Source organism: Triticum aestivum, chromosome 5A, assembly GCF_018294505.1.
Source record: "Triticum aestivum cultivar Chinese Spring chromosome 5A, IWGSC CS RefSeq v2.1, whole genome shotgun sequence".
Classification (NCBI taxonomy): Eukaryota; Viridiplantae; Streptophyta; class Magnoliopsida; order Poales; family Poaceae; genus Triticum; species Triticum aestivum.
Window position 1 is genome coordinate 539,222,267 of NC_057806.1, and position 15,850 is coordinate 539,238,116.

A 15,850-nucleotide genomic window follows, 5' to 3' on the forward strand; every position below is an offset into this window, starting at 1 on the left:
AGAAACCCCTTCCTTGCCCGCACACTTTTCCTCCCCAAGCCTGCTGCCCGCATTGATGCTGGTCCAAAACAGACCAAAATTGAGGCGACTTGCCGGCCGAGAGCACTGCCCATGCTGCACCTCCGATGTCCACGCCTGTTCAATGCTGAAGAGACGTTTACTGGATAGGATGGGACGGATATCTACCACGTCAGTTCAATTCTCGTCCCTCCGTCTGCCACCATCAAACAGTCTCACCGGCCGAGAAATCAACTCCGGTGCCCGCGCATTGACGCACCCGGACGCTTTGCATCACCTGAAACGGCTATTTAAGAGTGGCCACACCCGGATCACAACATATCCGCTCCACATCCTCCTCTCGTGCACTACATCCGCCATGACCGTGAGCGGGAGCACTTTGTGGGAGAGTCTGCCAATGGGGCAAAAGCACAAGGTTGCAGCCAGTTGCGAGCCCCAACTTCGTTGTCGAGCAACAGGCGATCGGATTTGTATGAATCTTGTCTGATTTGTTTAAACTTGGTCTGAAATGTATGCGGGTATCATTGGATGAACTGCTTCCACATCCACCACGGACTGATCTTCTTTATCTGCAGACGGATGTAGAAGCAAATTTCGTGGTGAGCGTTGGACATGCCTTTGCATCCTGAAATGCTCTTCTACGTTAGTCTTACCCGGAAGACGTGGGTAGGAGTGTAATTTTTTGTCGTCTTCCTTAAAGTGCATCTGCCTAGCACCGTTCTTAATTAGTGTAATTACATGTGTCCAGCTAAAGTGTAGGAAGATTAGACATGGACAGTTAGACAGAGCGCAACTGCAAGTATGCAAGGGATAGGAAAAAGAAAGCTGGTGGCTTCCGAAGCAGCTCCGGCCGCCGGCGGCATTGCACTTTCTTCCTTGGGTTTGGTTTTCTCACTGTCTCCTTCTTCGTCGTCACCACTCTGGCCAGGTTCAATAAAGGTAACGACCAATTAGCTGTTGTTGAGATCGAAAGCACCATCCATGCATGAATGGAGGTCGACGTGGGTACCTTGGCTGCTGCCTCCGATGGTTCGCTCTTCGTGGATGACTGAGCATCGCTTCCTTCCGCTTCCTCCGTCGGGGAGGATTTGTTGCCTGTCGACGATGCAGGCGCGGATGCCTTGGCGCTGTTCGAGCCGTTCGCCTCTGTAGGCGCCGCAGCCTCCAAGGCATGAGCAGTGGCGGCCACAGGCGTTGCTGCCACTTTCGGCGGTGCCACCGGGGCGACCGACGCTTGCGCCGGCGCTGTTTTGACCTGCATCACACACGGGCGTGCATCAGAACAGCGTGTGAAAACCAGCGTGCATGTGCATGTCATCGACAACGCGTGTACGTGCTCACCGGATCTTTCATGATGCCAATGTCATACATGGGCGTGAAGTCTGGCTGGAACATCCCGAAATTGCGCTCGGCGACGGGCCCGGGCTTCAGGTCCTCGTTGAAGAGCGCGAATATGTACGTCTCGAACTTCCGCTTTGGCATGAGCGGTGTGCCTGACCCGGAGCTAACCGCACCGATGAGATATTTGTTGTATTCAGCTGCCTCGACCTGGCTCACGCCGATCTGCCCGTCCATCGCCTTAGTCGGCCACCCGGTCTCCCCAACGAGGATCTCCACGTCCTCAAACCCAAGTTTCTTCATTGCCGAGTACACCGAGTCAAGTTGTGCCACAAACATGCTCGTGTACGTGATACCCGTACCCGTGTCTAGCACGCCAGGGTTCGACCGCGCCAGTGCGTACGGTAGCGTGTCACCGTTGTACCCAAAGTACGGGTACGTGTTCACGATGAGTGGGGACTTGGTCTTCTGGAGAAATTGGAGCATCGGCGTGAAGATGGCAACATCCAAGACATCGCGAAACCGAGCCGCGGACGGCGGCTGGGCGTCAACCAGGATGCCGAGTGAGCTTGGCGTGGAAACTCGAATTTTGCTATAGCCAGCCGTGACGAGCGCAGCCTTGAGCGTCTGCATGGCGGGGACGAGGTTGCCGATGAGATTCTTGTCGGCCGTGTCCATGATCTCGTTGCCCACGGCGACGAGAGATATATCTGTGGCGGGGTAGTATGGCGCGATGTTGGTAGCGACCCATGCATCGGCGCCGTTCTGGGTGGCGAGGCCAGGGATGTCGCCATTGCTTGCTGTGACCATTACCGAGATGCCCGTGCCAGCGAAGGCCCGAATAATGTCCGGCTTGGTGTCAAACAGCTTTACACGGTCAATGTTTGTGCGGGTCACGAGGAATGCCGCAACCTTAGCCGGCGATGGAAGGTTGTCACCCTTGGTGCCGTAGTTGACACCGATCGCCATGCTGAACGGTGCTATGACGAGGAATATGCATATGACCACCTCCGCGCGGAGCATGCAACCATGCCTCGGCGGCGGCGCCATGGTGAGCCGGTGTGTCGCTGGAGGATGGCCGGCCGGACACAAGCCAAGTAGGTGGTGACGAGAGGTGCCCGATATGAAGTTTGGGCTATTATTGAGGATCCTCTAATTATAGCTACCTATACTAGGAAGGTATGCATATGCACGGAGCCGATATCTTCAAACGCATGTGTGGGCTCCGATAGGGACGGCTAGCATCGCGAGCGCGGTAGGCAGCACATATAGATGTTGCCCCCGAAATGGAATCTTATGCGAGCGCAGCGCACCCACTCGGCCTAGGTCATATGACAAGAAGGCCCTCTCCTCTCCTCCCTCTTTGGATTATTACTAGGACTGGAATATATCATCACTATGGCATCAGGTTATGTATGCATGCACGCAGATGTGACAAAAACAATGATATTGATGCTTAACTTGCTACTTGAATTTACAATAGGTCTTCAATGGTTGGCTTGGCTTTGTGTTGATGAGATCCTTTGTTACTACAAAAAATATTGGACGAAGAAAGAACAAGAGGTGGGCCACCAGCTAGCCACAAGGATGGAGGGCGCGCCCCCAACCTTGTGGGCCCCCTGGCAGGCCTTCGGTGTCCATCTTTGTCTATATGGTGTGTTTTGACCTGAAAAAAAATCAAAAGGAAGCTTTCGGGACGAAGCGCCGCCGTCTCGAGGCGGAACCTGGGCATAACCAATCTAGGGCTTCGGCTGAGCTATTCTACCAGGAAAACATCCCTTCAGGAGTGGGGAAATCGAAGCCATCGTCATCACCAACGATCCTCTCATCGAGAGGGGGTCAATCTCCATCAACATCTTCACCAGCACCATCTCCTCTCAAACCATATTTCATCTCTTGTATTCGATCTTGGTCCCAAAACCTCAGATTGGTACATGTGGGTTGCTAGTACTGTTGATTACTCTTTATAGATTATGATAGTTGGTTTATTCGATGGAAGATTATTTTTTCAAATCCTTAATGATAATTAATACTCGTCTGATCATGATTATGAATATGTTTTGTGAGTAGTTAAGTTTATTTCTGAGGACATGAGAGAAGTCTTTGTAAGTAATCATGTGAATTTGGCATTCGTTCGATATTTTGGTGAGATGTATGTTGTCTTTCCTCTAGTGGTGTTATGTGAACGTCCACTACATGACACTGCACTATTATTTGGGCTTAGGGGAAGGCATTGGGAAGTAATAAGTAGAGGATGGGTTGCTAGAGTGATAGAAGCTTAAACCCTAGTTTATGCGTTGCTTCGTAAGGGGCTGATTTGGATCCATATGTTTCATGCTATGGTTAGGTTTACCTTAATTCTTCTTTCATAGTTGCGGATGCTTGCGAGAGAGGTTAATCATAAGCGGGAGGCTTGTCCAAGGAAGGGCAGCACCCAAGCACCGGTGCACCCACATATCAAATTATCAAAGTAACGAACGCGAATCATATGAGCATGATGAAAACTAACTTGACAACAATTCCCATGTGTCCTCGGGAGCGCTTTGCTTTATATAACAGTTCGTTCAGACTTTTTCTTTGCTACAAAAAGGATTGGTCCACCTTGCTGCACCTTAGTTACTTTATTTACTTGTTACCCGTTACAATTTATCTTATTACAAAACTATATGTTACCGAGAATTTCAGTGCTTGCAGAGAATACCTTGCTGAAAACCACTTGTCATTTCCTTCTACTCCTCGTTGGGTTCAACGCTCTTACTTAGCGAAAGGACTACGATAGATCCCCTATACTTGTGGGTCATCAACGTCCATCGGGCCCATCATTTCCACCATGGACCTCACGTTTATCGGTGACGGACAGGTCATGAACTCCTACGAAGATGAGTAGGGCATGGGAGGTGGCAGGGGCATTGTGTCCCAAGTGGGCTTGTCTTTCTCCCATGTTCTACTCTTTCTCGTCGGAGACCACAGCTTCACTTCACGGGTCTTGTCACCGTCGTTCATCACTCACGAAGATGGATGGAAGAGATGGTCGCGGGAAGGGAACAATAATGACTTGGACGACGGATGCCGCCGTAGTCTAGGTCTAGGCCTGCCCCCCTCATCGGAATCATTGGTTGTCTAGCTCCCACATCTGTATCTGCAGGTTGGTCTACTTTATCCGTGGACGAGTGCGGGAGGAAAATTTGGTGGTGAGCATTGGAGATTCCCTTTCCCTTTCCCGACCCACAAACCCGCCACAACCATCCGGACGTGGAAGCCATCTAACACGGTCATGAATCGGTATGCGGCGCGGTACGACCGTGTTTTCTCCGGCAAACTAAAGACAAACATGGGGGGTGTCGGTGTCAAAACCGGCGGATCTTGGGTAGGGGGTCCCGAACAATGCGTCTAGGCCGGATGGTAACAGGAGGCAAGGGACACGAAGTTTTACCCAGGTTTGGGCCCTCCCGATGGAGGTAAAACCCTACGTCCTGCTTGATTAATATTGATGATATGGGTAGTACAAGAGTAGATCTACCACGAGATCGGAGAGGCTAAACCCTAGAAGCTAGCCTATGGTATGATTGTTGATGTGTATCTTGTCCTACGAACTAAAGACCTCCGGTTTATATAGACACCGGATAGGGTTAGGGTTACATAGAGTCAGTTACAATGGTACGAGATCTGCATATCCGTATCGCCAAGCTTGCCTTCCACGCCAAGGAAAATCCCTCCCGGACACGGGACGAAGTCTTCAATCTTGTATCTTCATAGTTCAGGAGTCCGGCTGAAGGTATAGTCCGGCTATCCGAACACCCCCTAATCCAGGACTCCCTCAGTAGCCCCTGAACCAGGCTTCAATGACGACGAGTCCGGCGCGCAGATTGTCTTCGACATTGCAAGGCGGGTTCCTCCTCCAAGTACTTCATAGAAGATTTTGAACACATAGATAGTGTCTGGCTCTGCAAAATAAGTTTCCACATATTGCCGTAGGGAGAATAATATTTACACAAATCTAATCTGCTGACGTATTCCGTAGCATGACACACCACGGCCAAGCCTTTATCCGAGTCGTTTCATTATCCCACCTCAGCGCGTCATGCGAGGCGGTTTCCTTGGCACGTCTTGTTAAAGCAGAGATCGTGTCCCCTTATCCCGGGATTCTCATCAATACGGGCGTGGGTAACCCAACCGCACCATTGATTACGGCGCTTGGAGATAAGCGAGTTTTACCAGGCTGGTGGGAACATGTAGTTGCGTCCATCCATATAAGGGGATAAGGATCCACCTTTTCACCTACGCCTTCTTCCTCCTTCACCTATCCATTCTTGCACACTCGAGCTCCAGCGCCCAAGTCCGCACTCCCCACCTCAACCTTCTCCACCCATGTCCAGAGCGGGAGGCAAGTGGATGGTCTCCTCCATCATGGAGGGACATATCAAAAAGCTGAGGAAGGCCGGATACCTGTCTAACGACATCCCGTACCGGCTTCCCGAAAAGGGGCAGCTCATCCCCACCCCTAGGCCCCATGAGAGGGTGGTGTTCCTCCCCCATTTCCTCCGCGGATTGGGCTTCCCTCTCCACCCATTTGTCTGGGGGCTCTTGTTCTACTACGGCCTGGATTTCCATGATCTGGCCCCGAACTTTGTCCTCAACATCTCGGCGTTTATCGTCGTGTGTGAGGCTTTCCTCCGCATCTGCCCCCATTTCGGCCTATGGCTCAAGACTTTCAATGTCAAGCCGAAGGTGGTGCGCGGCAACCAGGCGGAGTGCGGAGGCGCCATGGTGGGCAAGATGGCCAACGTCCTATGGCTCGAGGCTCCTTTGTGGAGACCCTGAAGGGGTGGCAATCGGGGTGGTTTTAGATCACCGAGCCGCGCAACACCGAATGGGTCGCATCCCCCGAGTTTCGATCCGGACCCCCTACGCGGCTCACCTCCTGGAAGGAGACGGGCCTGTCGTGGGGTTAAAAAAGGAGAGCTGACCGAACTCCAAACATGCGTCCAAACCCTAGTGGACAAGAAGCTCAAACTTGTCAACGTAGTCCAGGTTATGGTCATCCGCTTGATCCTCCCGTGTCAACAACGGGCTTTCAACCTGTGGGAGTTTGACCCGGCGCGGCACCAAACTTTGAGCAGGCTCTTCGACACGACATACGAAGATGCCTAGAAGGTGCTTTTCAAGAGCGCCGAGGCTCCCGCATCCGCTACCGAGGATCGCGGATTCAGTGCGCAGCGTCACGCTCTTGCGGTAAGCTGTTTTTTCCTTTTACTGGGTATCAGTTTTTCATAGTTTGACTCCATGTGGGATCTAAGATCCCTTACCTTTGACAGGATTGGCAGGTGACGTCCGGACAGATCAACTGTCTGGCTCCTTTGCCCGAAGGCCCAGCGGACGCTCGCTTGGCGAAGCTGCTGGTTCCGGCACCCTATGTGGTGCTAGAGGAGAAGGCCGCGAAAAAGGACACGGGGACTCAAAAGAGTGCCCGGCGCCAGGAGGTGTCGGATCCATCATCCGACGGTTCCGAGGTGCATTCCTCCCGTGAAGACGAGGAGGAAGAAGAAGAGACCTCTCCCCCTCCAGCGGGAGGAGAGAAGAAAAGGAAGGCCACCCTCTCTGGGGAGGCCGGAGGGTCCAAGAAGGGGAAAACCCTTCCTCCGGATTACTGCACCGACGCCGACGACGGCGGAGAGGAGTGGCTGCCAGGGCCAAGCCCCTAGCAAAATTGTAAGTATCTAGATACCAGAGTAATTCATAGTATTCATTTATTGCACAGCTTTCCCTTACGTCGAGCGGCTCACTGGACTCGTCGGATGTGAACTCGCTTCCGACGGCTTCCTCCCCCCGCCCTACGGATGACACCAAAGTGTTGTCCCAACAGGTTCCAAGCCGGGAGGAGGTGGTCCTAGAGGTGCCGCAAGGCGACCTCCCGGACTCCAGGAGTAAAGGGGATGAAACCCCCCAGGGCTCCAAGTCCGGCTCTAGGCCGGACACTGCTCCGGAACCTTCAAAGGTTCCAGAGTCCGGCGGGCGACCTCCTTCCAAGAGGAGCTAGCCCACTGTGCCGGCGACCCCCGTCCAACCGGAGGCGCCGGACAATCTGTTGGAGGCACTCCAAGGCGCCTCCATCGACGAGGGGCACCGCACTATTATGAGTGCGGTGATCCAGAAGGTTCAGTCCGGCAAGAGCGGACTGACTGAAGCTTGTACTAGACTTTTAACAGGCTTTGAGGTAAGTAAGAATGTGTAAATAATATTACCGCATAGACAGTAGCCCCTAATGCTCTGTTTGGCGTTCGGGAAGAAAAGCCGAATAGAGGATCAAATAAAATTCGCAGGAGTCTAACGAAAAGGAGTCGATATGCGTATGCAGGCTTCTCTGTGTGCGTCCACCGCACTGACTACGGAAGTGGACACGCTAAAGTAGAACCTCGAGCGGTCCGAGCAAGAGCTCGGGCGTGCCAAGAAGCAGCTCGAGGACAATGAAGGTAAGAAATACCTTGTTTAAATATATATATATAAAGGTGCAATTCCAAAAAATGACAGGATTATCGTGGCTATTGTAGGGGCCACGTCTGAGGTGGTGACCCTTAAGCAAGCGCTGGTCGAGGCCGAGAAGAGGGCGGCCATGGAGCACACCGAGCGGGAGAAGTATGAGGCCGAGGTTGGCAAGGTGCGGCAAGAGCTCCAGGCTCTCATGGAAAAGCATGAGAGTTTGGAGCTTGACTCAAAGACGCGAGCGTCCGAGCTCGCGGTGACTATTGAAAATGCCAAGTCTGCTAAGGCCGAATCCCAGAAGACGTTCCAAGAGTTGGATGAGGTGAAGAAGATAGCGGCGGGTAAGGCATTCTTTATGCAAAGCAAACACATAAATGTGAGTTACTTGTTACTTACCCGAATTCGGAGCTCTCTAGGAGCGTTCACAGATCTTCCCCGGAGTGTGTCCGATGCCGCCGCATTCTATCGAGCCGAGGAGGGCAGCTCGACAGAGAAGGTGTTCTGGTCTCAGTATGCTGAGGCCGGACACCCCGTGCCCCTGAGCGACCAGCTGAAGCAACTGGTCGAGCTCCACAAGGCGGCCGAACAGGCCATGAAGGGCCTCATAGTTCGGCTGTGGCCTGGAGGGGCTCTGCCTGGGAGCTATTTTGGGCTAGTGCGGTGGCTGGTGGAGGCCTGTCCAAGGCTCGAAGTCATCAAGCGCTCCGTCTGCATTGAAGGTGCCCGTAGGGCCCTTACCCGTGCTAAGGTGCACTAGGGCAAGCTGGATGCTGAGAAGCTTGTGAAGGACGGGCCACCGCCAGGGAAAGAGCATCGCAAGCCCGAGAATTACTATAAGGATGTTCAAAATGGTGCCTGCCTTGTGGCGGATGAATGTTCTTGGGATGTAATTTTTGAGTGAAACTTGCTCGTTTTTTCCTATGCGCTGAAAACTTCTTCACATGCGCTAAGCAATGCTGGTGGAATTTAAAATATTACCTTCTGTGCGGCTGTTTATCAATTCTGAGAGATGGCGAGTCGTCATCTTCTACCCTCGTGCCGCTAGTGCTGGGGTGTTCGGGGATAAACCTGAGCGCTCTTTTTCCCATGTTTGGGTCCTTCGAGGGAGGCGCTCAGCCCAACGAACAAGGCAATCGGACTATAATGCGTGAACACTCTCACTTAGCCATAGAATTCTATAATTTTAAATTTTGGCGAAGCCCCTGGTATTCAGAAGACCGAGTTCGGGGCGCTATCCACGCCTTGGCCAGACAAAGCCGGCTCCTCACCCTAAGCGGCATAAGTCTTTAGGGACTCGAAAAACCTCTCGAACAGTGACCAGCTCTCGCTTCATCATGACAGTTAGTTTTAGCTTTCTCCACTGAGGTGCTCGACCCAGCTCAACTGGGGAACAATCGCAGTGGTTCTCCTAGTGCTACCTTAGCCGATATAGCAGAACGTAAGGCACCAAAACATAGGAGCCGGGCAAACCCAACTATTGACCCAAGACATGATTCAGAGCCAATGCATATAATGCTATAAGTTCGGGGTGTCGCACTTGTTAAAGTGTTTGGACTTCTCACACCATATTGAGGGGTACTAAAGCCCCTGGTGTATTTTTGCCGTACCAACGTGTACGGGTGCAACATGTCGTTAAGGAACATATAAAGAAAAAAGGTATTGCAAAAATAGACAAAAGCTATGCATTGTTTATTAAAAAGGGCTGCGATCAAAGCAGAACGATACAAATAATGCGATAAGTTAAAGGTTGGACTAGTTAACATGTCCGTTCCAGGGGCAAGCTGCGGAATAGTATGCGGAACATGTATACTGCTCATGATAGAGACCACCTAGGAGTTTCATAGTGCGGCGTGGCTTGTCTACTTCCCTGGTTCTTGCATCGTTTGTGCGGCAATTGAACTGCCGAACAGGCATTCCGAAGGATGGAGTCCTAAAAGTAAGAGAAAATTAAAAGGTCGGCAGCCCCTGGTACGGTTTAAGCCGTGTTTCGGGCGTGCCTTGATGGTGCCCCTCCCCCTGTACCCATGGTATCTCTAGAGCATAGTTGTGTACGCGAAGTACTGGCGTCTTCTTTTTGCGAGGGTTGGGGGTGGGGCCGCATTGCTACGCCTGCTCGGGTCGTGCCAGGCAGTCCTATTGTAGGTTACTCCGGGCCCGCTTGACGGTGTTCGGTCGTTTAGTGGCCGCACTGGAGAACTGCCTGGAGAGGTTGCTTTGTACTTCCGCTGCAAGGGCCACCGTGTGCTCCTCTGTTCGGAGGGAGCATTCGGTGTTTCCATTGACCGTAATTACTCCTCGAGGGCCTGACATCTTGAGCTTAAGGTATGCGTAGTGCGGTACCGCATTGAACTTGGCGAATGCGGTTCGCCTGAGCAGTGCGTGATAACCACTGCGGAACGGGACTATGTCGAAGATTAACTCCTCGCTTCGGAAATTATCCGGAGATCCGAAGACCACTTCAAGTGTGACTGAGCCTGTACAGTTGGCCTCTACACCTGGTATTACACCTTTAAAGATCATTTTGGTGGGCTTAATCCTCGAGGGATCTATGCCCATTTTCCGCATTGTATCCTGGTAAAGCAGGTTTAGGCTGCTACCGCCGTCCATAAGGACTCTAGTGAGATGAAATCCGTCAATAATTGGGTCTAGAACCAATGCGGCGAATCCGCCATGACGGATGCTAGTGGGATGGTCCCTTCAATCGATGGTGATCGGGCAGGAGGACCATGGGTTGAACTTTGGGGCGACTGGCTCTACCGCGTATACGTCCCTTAACATGCGCTTCCGCTCCCTTTTGGGGATGTGGGTTGCGTATATCATGTTCATCGTCCGCACTTGTGGGGGAAAACTCTTCTGTCCACTGTTGTTCGGCGGCCAGGGCTCCTCGTCGATATCGCTATGCAGCCCCTTGTCTTCATTTTCGGCGTTTAACTTGCCTGCCTGCTTGAACACCCAACAATCCCTATTGGTGTGATTGGCCGGCTTTTCGGGGGTGCCATGTATCTGGCACAAGCGGTCGAGTATTCGGTCCAAACTGGACGGGCCCCTAGGATTCCTTTTGAATGGCTTTTTCCGCTGACCGGATTTAGAGCCTCTGAATCCGGCATTAACTGCCGTATCCTCAGCGTTGTCGCCGTTAATGCGGCGCTTCTACTTGTTGCAACGCGACCTGCCACTACTATCTCTGGTATCCGAATTATCAGGGTTCTTGGTCATATTGTTGCTACGAGCAAGCCAGCTGTCTTCTCTCGTGCAAAAGCGGGTCATGAGTGTCGTGAGTGCTGCCATAGATTTCGGCTTTTCCTGTCCAAGGTGCCGGGCCAGCCACTTGTCACGGATATTGTGCTTGAAGGCTACTAGGGCCTCAGCGTCCGGACAGTCGACTATTTAATTTTTCTTTGTTAGGAACCGTGTCCAGAATTGCCTGGCCGATTCCTCTGGCTGCTGAATTACGTGATTTAGGTCATCGGTGTCTGGGGGTCGCACATAAGTGCCCTGGAAATTGTCGAGGAATGCGTCTTCCAGGTCCTCCCAACAACTGATTGATCCTATTGGCAAGCTATTAAGCCAATGCCGAGCTGGTCCTTTAAGCTTGAGTGGGAGGTATTTGATGGCGTGGAAATCATCACCGTGGGCCATGTGGATATGAAGGAGATAATCCTCGATCCATACCGTAGGATCTATTGTGCCATCATATGATTCGCTATTTACGGGTTTAAAACCCTCGGGGATTTGATGATCCATTATTTCGTCTGTGAAGCATAGTGGGTGTGCGGCGCCTCTGTACTGGGCTATATCATGACGTAGCTCCGATGAGCTTTGTCTACTGTGTTTGGCCCTGCCGAATTTGTGGCCGGCGTGACGGTTACCATCTCGAGCCGTGGGGCGCCCCCGCGATCCGTAGATCGATCTTGTTTGCCTTGCCTTGTCCTCCAACATATCTCGTAAGTCCAGCGCATATTCCCGTGCCTTGGTACGGGGTGCGGCTTGAGTGGAGGGCCGAGAGGCCTCTCTATCGCGGCCGCGAGGTGGTCGGTCGGCCGCATCAGGTGCTTCCTCCTCTAATCGGGGTAGCAACCTGCGCTTCGGGTAGCTCTTGGAGGGGCATTCGAGTTTATGCTCTTCGGCTGCAAGGACTTCAGTCCATCTGTCGACAAGCAAATCTTGATCAGCTCGGAGCTGTTGCTGTTTTTCATTGAGGCTTCTTGCCATGGCCATAAGCCTGCGTTGAAAACGCTCTTGCTTGACGGGATCCTCTGGCACGACGAATTCGTCGTCGTCGAGGCTTGCCTCGTCTTCGGAGGGAGGCATATAATTATCGTCCTCGACCTCTCTGTCTGCCGCTCTCTCACGAGGGCTGGTTTCTCCATCCTCCTGTGCTAATTCTTGCTGGAGGGGGTTTTCTTTGGCACTTTCCGGAGTATTATTATCTCCCGTGCTGGAATCACGGTATTTGTTTTGGCGGGATTTTGAGCGGCGCCGCTGATGCCGGCGCTTAGGCTATTTTTTGGAGGGGTCATCCTCCGCTGTTCCATCGCCATCTCCTTCTTTTGGGGTGTCCACCATGAATATGTCATATGACGAGGTGGCTTTCCAGGGCCTGATAGGCGCTGGTTCTTCATCGTCTCCTTCATCGGCGTCCATACCGTCGATGTCTTCGGGGTCGAAGTCGAGCATGTCGGTTAAGTCGTCGACAGTGGCTACAAAGTGGGTGGTGGGTGGGCTTTGAAATTCTTCATCGTCCGAATCCCAACCTTGCTGACCGTAGTCCGGCCAGGGCTCTCTTGATAAAGAGAGAGACTTCAGTGTCTTCAGGATATCACCGAAAGGCGAGTGCTGAAAGATGTCCGCGGTAGTCAACTCCATGATCGGTGCCCAATCGGATTCGATCGCCAGGGGCGCGGGGGGTTCGGAGTCCGGAGATAAGTCCGACTCCTTGGAGTCACGAGTCTTGCATAGTACGGGGCTGGTGTTCGGCTCAATCGCCGTTGAGATCGCAACCCCCGAGGTGGCGTCCAACCGCCCATCCTCGATCAGCGCAGTTGGCTCCGAATTAAGGGTCGAAGCTGATGCGGGTGCGACCTCCAGGGCATTGTTCGGCGGCAGAGCTAGATCATGCTCGTCGGGGCAGTGCGGCGCGCTCGGTAGTGGCTCGAATCCGTCGAAGATCAAGTCCTCTCGGATGTCAACCGTGTAGTTTAAACTTCCAAATCTGACCTGATGGCCAGGGGTGTAGCTTTCGATCTGCTCCAGACGGCCAAGTGAATTGGCCCGCAGTGCGAAGCCACCGAAGACGAAGATCTGTCCGGGGAGGAAGGTCTCACCCTGGACTGCATCGCTATTGATGATCGTAGGAGCCATCGAGCCTGACGGCGACGGCATAGAGGAACTCTCAATGAAATCACCAATGTCGGTGTCAAAACCGGCGGATCTCGGGTAGGGGGTCCCGAACTGTGCGTCTAGGCCGGATGGTAACAGGAGGCAAGGGACACGAAGTTTTACCCAGGTTCGGGCCCTCTCGATGGAGGTAAAACCCTGCGTCCTGCTTGATTAATCTTGATGATATGGGTAGTACAAGAGTAGATCTACCACGAGATCGGAGAGGCTAAACCCTAGAAGCTAGCCTATGGTATGATTGTTGATGTGTATCTTGTCCTATGAACTAAAACCCTCCGGTTTATATAGACACCGGATAGGGTTAGGGTTACATAGAGTCGGTTACAATGGTAGGAGATCTACATATCCGTATCGCCAAGCTTGCCTTCCACGCCAAGGAAAGTCCCTCCCGGACACGGGACGAAGTCTTCAATCTTGTATCTTCATAGTCTAGGAGTCCGGCTGAAGGTATATTCCGGCTATCCGAACACCCCCTAATCCAGGACTCCCTCAGGGGGCTTTGCGGGAGTTCGGACATGAGAAACGTCGCTCTCTAGCCCCCTGGCCCACCCAGAAGGAAGGCGGAGCCCGCGCTTTTGTAGCATCCCGCATTGTGTCCGCGCCAAAATCCTCCATTCTCTTCTTCCATTTCCTGCTGCTCTCTACGCAATTCTCGCTCTTTTCTCCCACCCTCTCCTTCCTTCCGTTGCCGACGCATGGAATCGTCGAAGAACTTGTTGGAGATGGAGCCGACGGAGGTGCCAGAGGATCAGCTCGGTGACACGTCAAAATCGTCGTGTCAAAGCTTAGGCCACAAAGGAGGAGAAGCTCAAGAAGCGGTTGGCCATCTGTGGGCCTGGTGGTGGCTAGGGGCATGGAGGTCATGGCAGACGAGGAGGTCGGTGCGGCCTTGGCGAACACCGCTAGATGGGTGCACCCACAGTACATACGGAGTTGTGGCCTAAGACTTAAAGCCTCCATACTACTACGCCGCCAAGCAGCTCAGAAGCCCCCACCAGTATGATGCCTTACATGGTCGATGTTAACATGCCGCCGCTCTTCTCTGAGTATTCTTTGCCGTAGCTCGTCCGGGCACGGAGGACGACCGAGGAGCAGATGGGTGCCCGCACGCTGTTCGCCGCAATGCCTAGAGATGGGGAGCCAGCGTACAACACGGACAGGGAGATACTCAGCATCATCCATGAGGAGGCGAGGGAGGATGAGGGGGCTATGAGGATGGTAGGTGGAATAGTCGGATCCCACCCAGTCCGACAACTACGAAAAACCATAGTCCTACACCCAGAAGGCTACGCAGCAGCCCTACACCCAGGGCGGTGATGACACACAACAACAACAACAACAACAACAACAACAACAACAACAACAACATTGGGCCGCCGGAGAGTAGCATCCAAAGGGGGAGGAGGAGGATGGCGACGACAATGATCTGGATGATACATCCAACGATCTGAAGAAGAAGGGTAGAGGAAAAAGGTTCAACATGTGGGAGGACGAGATGATGTGGGATGCATGGTTGGCCACTAGAATTTATCTGATCCATGACACAAAGCAAAGGGGCACAACCTTTTGGAGGAACATTCACATATGGTTCCATGAACACAAGCATTTCACGCCCGAATCTGACACAGTCACCTGCAACCATGAATGGAAGTCCCTCGACCATCAATGGTACACCATCCAAGAGGCCGTGTCCAAGTATTGCGGGCACTTGAAGCATCTCATCGCATGGTGGCTTACCGGTGAACAAATCACTAAGCAAGTAAGTTGATCACTAGTCGTACATGCTTTAGTGTTGTTGATCAATAGCCGGAAATGTATTCTTTTGTTGCTCAATAGACGATTATGCATTGTCGACATTGTTTCAGTTTGTAGCCTACTCGTGCTTGTGTGGTGTACAAGAAATTCAAGAAGAAGTCCTTCACCGTCATGCATTGTCTGTTGAAGTTGAATGGGCAACTGAAGTGGAACCTTTTCATTGGCAAGACGGCGGCCCAAGCCAAAAACGAAGAAACCGGTGACCCTACCGACCTGTCACAGCCTGATTTTTGGCCCTTTCTTTTTCATTTTTTTTCCGAATTTTTTCTTGAGTTTTCTTTCTCCGTGGCTTTGTGGTCTGGAAACTGAAGAAGATGAGCTCTTCTTTGCTTCCAGAGTGTCTTGTCAACCTCAAATCCTTCTGTAGACCTTTCCATTTTCATCCTAGCCCAAATCCCAATATTCTTTTTATTGGGGATATTCCTTTTCTATTAAAAGAATAACCCTAATTGCCCTAGGTGGTGAAGCAACCTATATTTCCATCACTTCTAAATTTACCAAATAATTCCCATAAATTGTTTGGGTCATATCGTCCTCAAATATGGAAAATTATTTCATTTGCCATGTTTATCATCATGCTCAAATAATTCATTTCCTATTCTGCCCTAAATGGCACATTGTGAAGCAAGTGCTATTTTCCTTTGCCCAATTGAACTCAAACTTCTTGGACACATTTTCATGTCCAAATAATTGGCCTGTGCAAAAATGCAACTTTATTTGCCTAGCCAATCTTCCTCAATGATTTTTCAAAGTTCCTATCTGAGGGAAGCCTTTGTGAAGGAAGTGCTAGCTAGGGTTATGC

General features: G+C 52.0%; 1 protein-coding gene across 2 annotated transcripts; it reads right to left on the reverse strand.

Annotated features, from left to right (window-relative positions):
* Positions 1-661: 661 nt before the first annotated feature.
* On the reverse strand, positions 662-2,464 carry LOC123107559 (glucan endo-1,3-beta-glucosidase-like). Of its 2 annotated transcripts, XM_044529533.1 has the most exons (3): positions 1,360-2,464; positions 1,028-1,273; positions 662-938 (listed from the first exon to the last, which is right to left on the reverse strand). In XM_044529533.1, exons 1-3 carry the CDS (start codon positions 2,404-2,406, stop codon positions 783-785), a joined length of 1,449 nt encoding a protein of 482 aa, XP_044385468.1. In that variant the 5' UTR covers positions 2,407-2,464; the 3' UTR covers positions 662-782. The 2 variants fall into 2 exon arrangements, with proteins under 2 accessions (XP_044385468.1, XP_044385467.1); XM_044529532.1 differs by having other exon boundaries at positions 662-1,273.
* Between the last annotated feature and the right edge of the window lie 13,386 nt (positions 2,465-15,850).